The following is a 1,292-nucleotide window of genomic DNA, read 5'->3' as shown; positions in this document are numbered from 1 at the left end:
GAGGGATGTGCAGACGCTTGCACCATGTTTTTGAGACATTCCAGGGCAGTGCTCAGAGGGTGGTTTCTGTGGATTTCACTGCCCCCTCCCTGCCTTGGTGCCCAGGCCTGACACATAATTCCTTCCCCTGCAGTTTCGCCCTTGGCCGCTCAGCAGATGCATGGAGGGTTTCCATGGTGCTGTAAAGGAGAGAAATAATTACTGCTTTTCACAGAGCCAAAGCAGAGGTGTTCTGAGCTGGTTTCCCTTTCTTTAGGACTTGGGTTTATTATCCTCATCTCCTCTCTTTGCAGCTCTGACCTATGTCCAAACCAGCCATCGATCTAATGCCCCCTTCACCCCGAGGGTGTTGCTGTTCGGGCCCGTGGGCAGCGGGAAAAGTCTGCAGGCCGCCCTCCTGGCCCAGAAATACGGCCTTGTCAACGGTGAGTGCCCCAGCAGCGGTGCCGCTTCTAGAGCCTTCCCTGCCTTCTGCCCTTCCAAGCCTTCTCGTTTTATGGGGGTGGCAGGAGCGTAGGCAGGATCAGTATCACTACTCTTCCTTGCTCTCTGCTCTTAACAATGTTCAATTAGTACATCTTTGCAGGGATAAGATTTTTTTTCTCCCAAAAATATTGCCATAAAAACATTAACCAATAAAAACATGTCTGTAGTCCAAAGAGTCAGAACATTTTGCAGTCATCATTTTTCATATCCTTCGGAGCAGACTTTTTCTGTGTGGTACACCAGAGGCGCTTCCATCCAGCCCTGGCAGCCTCCCCAGAAGCCCCAGCCCTCGCTTAATAGGGATCTGCTGTTTATTTATTTTCCCCAGTCTCGCTTGGCTCCCCCAACCCAGGTCAGTGTGTTTACAGGCAAACAATTTCTGAACCAGAGGAAGACTTCTCACTCTGCACAGTTCCAATAAATATTTTACCAGGAGGAGAGAAAATATTGAAATCAGCTCTCCAGGTCTTTCCCAGGGTTGTCCCAGGTGGTCTTGGATGCCAGCCTGTGTTCAGGAGGATTAAGGGCTGCAAAGGAGGAAGAGACTGTAGCAGGTGCACAGTGCAGGGTTGGAGGGAGTTTAAAGGCACTGCCCCCCTCCCCGAAGTGTTCCACAAGCCTGAAAACCTCTACTTTATTTGCTAGGAAAACACCCTCAAATATATGAATATGCACATGCGTGCACCCCAAAATTATGCATGCACACCTTACACATATAGAGAGAGAACACAAATACACACACACACACACACATATGTACCATCCCAGAAGGATCAAGTTTTCAGTAGAAATGCTTTTTGATTAGG

General features: G+C 49.0%; 1 protein-coding gene across 1 annotated transcript in view; it reads left to right on the top strand.

The window, feature by feature from the left end:
- AK8 (adenylate kinase 8) overlaps positions 1-1,292 on the top strand; it is a 136,434-nt gene that overhangs the window by 50,457 nt on the left and 84,685 nt on the right. Inside the window, exon 8 of the mRNA XM_008563686.1 lies at positions 294-425. Within this exon, the coding sequence (XP_008561908.1) occupies positions 294-425 (132 nt within the window). The remainder of the gene's footprint in view (positions 1-293; positions 426-1,292) is intronic.

This window comes from Galeopterus variegatus, unplaced genomic scaffold (assembly GCF_000696425.1).
Source record: "Galeopterus variegatus unplaced genomic scaffold, G_variegatus-3.0.2 Scaffold176, whole genome shotgun sequence".
In the NCBI taxonomy this organism is placed as follows: domain Eukaryota; kingdom Metazoa; phylum Chordata; class Mammalia; order Dermoptera; family Cynocephalidae; genus Galeopterus; species Galeopterus variegatus.
Note: the sequence above shows the minus strand (reverse complement) of the source record. Positions and strands in the feature narration are given on the sequence as shown.